Source organism: Drosophila teissieri, chromosome X (genome assembly GCF_016746235.2).
Source record: "Drosophila teissieri strain GT53w chromosome X, Prin_Dtei_1.1, whole genome shotgun sequence".
In the NCBI taxonomy this organism is placed as follows: domain Eukaryota; kingdom Metazoa; phylum Arthropoda; class Insecta; order Diptera; family Drosophilidae; genus Drosophila; species Drosophila teissieri.
In genome coordinates this window covers 13,162,336-13,165,009 of record NC_053034.1, presented here as the reverse complement: position 1 = coordinate 13,165,009, position 2,674 = coordinate 13,162,336, and the positions used below count along the sequence as shown (strand labels likewise).

Below are 2,674 nucleotides of genomic sequence, written 5' to 3'. Positions count from 1 at the left end.
GGCTAGCATTTATTACGGCATTTATTGTCAACCGCACAATGCAATTTTCAGCTGAATTTTACCGAATTTTACAGGCCGTTTAGTTTAGGTTATTGTTCATCATGTGGCTCATTTGGAATTCCCATTAATTAACAGCAAATAATAGCAACTAAAATAAGTAAAAGAATCTCTTTGGTATAAATACAATTAAATGCTAATATTAACAACAGACACACCAACCAATAAAGCTTATGTTTAAATAATATATTTTACACAGAACATACAAAATACCCATCAACTTGAACCAAAGTTGACTGTGACTGCATTTGAACTACTTACTGGCAGTAGACATCCTTTTGGCCACATCTGCAGCCTAAATGGCTTCAAGTCATATGTATGCTGTTAATTAATAAAGCCATTTCTCTATCATAGTGTTTTTGGGGGCTGTGAAACGGAACTCGAGAGCACTGCATCCGGTTAGCGGAACCAGGTCCAGAACTTCCACCACCTGCGGTTGCCCCGCGCACTTGGCGGCGGCACGGCGGGCGGTGGCATCGCCTGGGGCGGCACCACCGGCAGCATGGGCGGCTCCATGTCCGCCATGTCGTCCACGCGATTCTGGGTGGCACGCAGCACGCAGTGGCGGTACTCCTCCATGGCCGCAAAACAGTTGCACGTCCGCTGGCGGTGCGCTTGGAGGCAGCTCTGCAGCCGGGCTGCCACATCCATGCACGGCGGATCCACCGCCACCTGCCCCAAGTGGCCCTCCACCCGCTGGATGAGGCGATCGAACTCTGCGTAGATGGCCTCCGTTGGCCTGAACATCGGGATAATTACAAATTGTGATGGCCTCGAAGAGCAGGATACTCACATCCTTTGGATGTCCGTGGTGCTGCTGCGCGATCTCAGGTGGCGTCTGGAAACGGGCATCGCTTGTGGTTGTGGATACTCCTGTTCCGGTTCCAGTTCCGGTTGCGGATACGCCTCTTCCTCCTGGTTAGTTGGTCCATCCTTGGTCGTTGATGCCTGCTCCTGCGGTGGCTGTCGTCCTGTTTCTGCCCGCTCGTCCTTGAGCCCGCCCCCTCCCTCGGCACGCGATTCGCCGGCCAACTGGGCGCCCATTTGGAGTGTGTGTGCTGTGTGTGTGCTGGGATTATCTAGAGCTGGATTTGCCCTGTGTGTATTTTTGTGGTTGGGTGGGTCTGCCTTAAACCTAAACCTGTGAACTGGTGTTCTTATGCTGGTGTTTTTATTTTTATTTATATTTTTTTTTGTCAAACAGATACCATTTTCATGGCTAGAGATTTGGAGTTGCTAAACTAACTGAAGGGGAGAGATGAAATTGTTCTGTGTGTTTGTTCAGATGAAATTTGTGACTTAGCACTCCTGTGTACAAAATAAATGGCCAGCTTAATATGTTCCAACTAAAGTGCTTCGAATGGAACAAAATGTTCGCAGCATTAGAATATTTCAAATATTATAACGGGTGTTTTTTTTAGAGGTATAGAACTTTAAATTGCAATAAAACAACGATGGATTATTCGATTGACATGAATTTTATTGACATGAAAGATAATCTTGTGGCATTACATTTTAAATATGATTTCTGGCATATGACCGCCACGGCTGGCTCGGATGTAGTCCAATCTGGACGTCCAATTTGCAATGACTTTTTCCAACATATTTGGCCGTATATCGGCAATAACACGGCGAATGTTGTCTTCCAAATGGTTTAGCGTTTGTGGCTTATCCGCATAGACCAATGACTTTACATAGCCCCACAAAAAGTAGTCTAGCGGTGTTAAATCACAAGATCTTGGAGGCCAATTCACAGGTCCAAAACGTGAAATTAGGCGGTCACCAAACGTGTCTTTCAATAAATCGATTGTGGCACGAGCTGTGTGACACGTTGCGCCGTCTTGTTGGAACCACAGCTCCTGGACATTATGGTCGTTCAATTCAGGAATGAAAAAGTTAGTAATCATGGCTCTATACCGATCACCATTGACTGTAACGTTCTGGCCATCATCGTTTTTGAAGAAGTACGGACCAATGATTCCACCAGCCCATACAGCGCACCAAACAGTCAGTTTTTCTGGATGTAACGGTGTTTCGACATACACTTGAGGATTAGCTTCACTCCAAATGCGGCAGTTTTGTTTGTTGACGTAGCCATTCAACCAGAAGTGCGCTTCATCGCTAAACAAAATTCGCTTATGAAAATCGGGAACAACAGCAATCTCGTTTTGGGCCCATTCGACGAATCTACGCCTTGCTTGATGATCGTTTGGTTTCAATTCTTGCACGAGTTGGATTTTGTAAGCACGCAAACCAAGATCCTTCCGCAAAATCTTCCATAAAGTGGATGGACACAGATCCAATTCCTGTGCTCGATGGCGGATGGACTCATTCGGGTCTTCCTCAATGCTACGCTCTACAGCAGCAATAGCTTCTTCTGTACGCACCGTACGGCGTCTCTGGGGATGCGAGTTATCAATAAGAGTAAACGCGGTGCGAAAACGGTCCATGGTTAATCGAATTAACTGCTCTGATGGACGATTTTGTCGACGATAAAATGGACGTAGTGCGCGATACGTATTCCGCACAGAACCATTATTTTCGAAATAAAATTGCACTATTTGCAAGCGTTGTTCAGGCGTGAGTCTATTCATGACGAATTGCCAAACCAAACTGA

General features: G+C 46.0%; 1 protein-coding gene across 1 annotated transcript; it reads right to left on the bottom strand.

The window, feature by feature from the left end:
- Nucleotides 1-228: 228 nt before the first annotated feature.
- LOC122624615 lies at nucleotides 229-1,343 on the bottom strand. Its single transcript, XM_043804269.1, has 2 exons — nucleotides 851-1,343; nucleotides 229-796 (listed from the first exon to the last, which is right to left on the bottom strand). The coding sequence occupies exons 1-2, from the start codon at nucleotides 1,099-1,101 to the stop codon at nucleotides 457-459; spliced, it is 591 nt and encodes a 196-aa protein (XP_043660204.1). The 5' UTR covers nucleotides 1,102-1,343; the 3' UTR covers nucleotides 229-456.
- Nucleotides 1,344-2,674: the final 1,331 nt, after the last annotated feature.

What these genes read in the sequence shown, in the direction of transcription:
- LOC122624615 (XM_043804269.1), bottom strand. Translation starts at nt 1,101, where the DNA reads ATGGGCGCCCAGTTGGCCGGCGAATCGCGTGCCGAGGGAGGGGGCGGG. An exon ending in ACCACGGACATCCAAAGGAT is followed by an intron (nt 797 to 850) that starts GTGAGTATCCTG and finishes CCCGATGTTCAG; the next exon opens with GCCAACGGAGGCCATCTACG.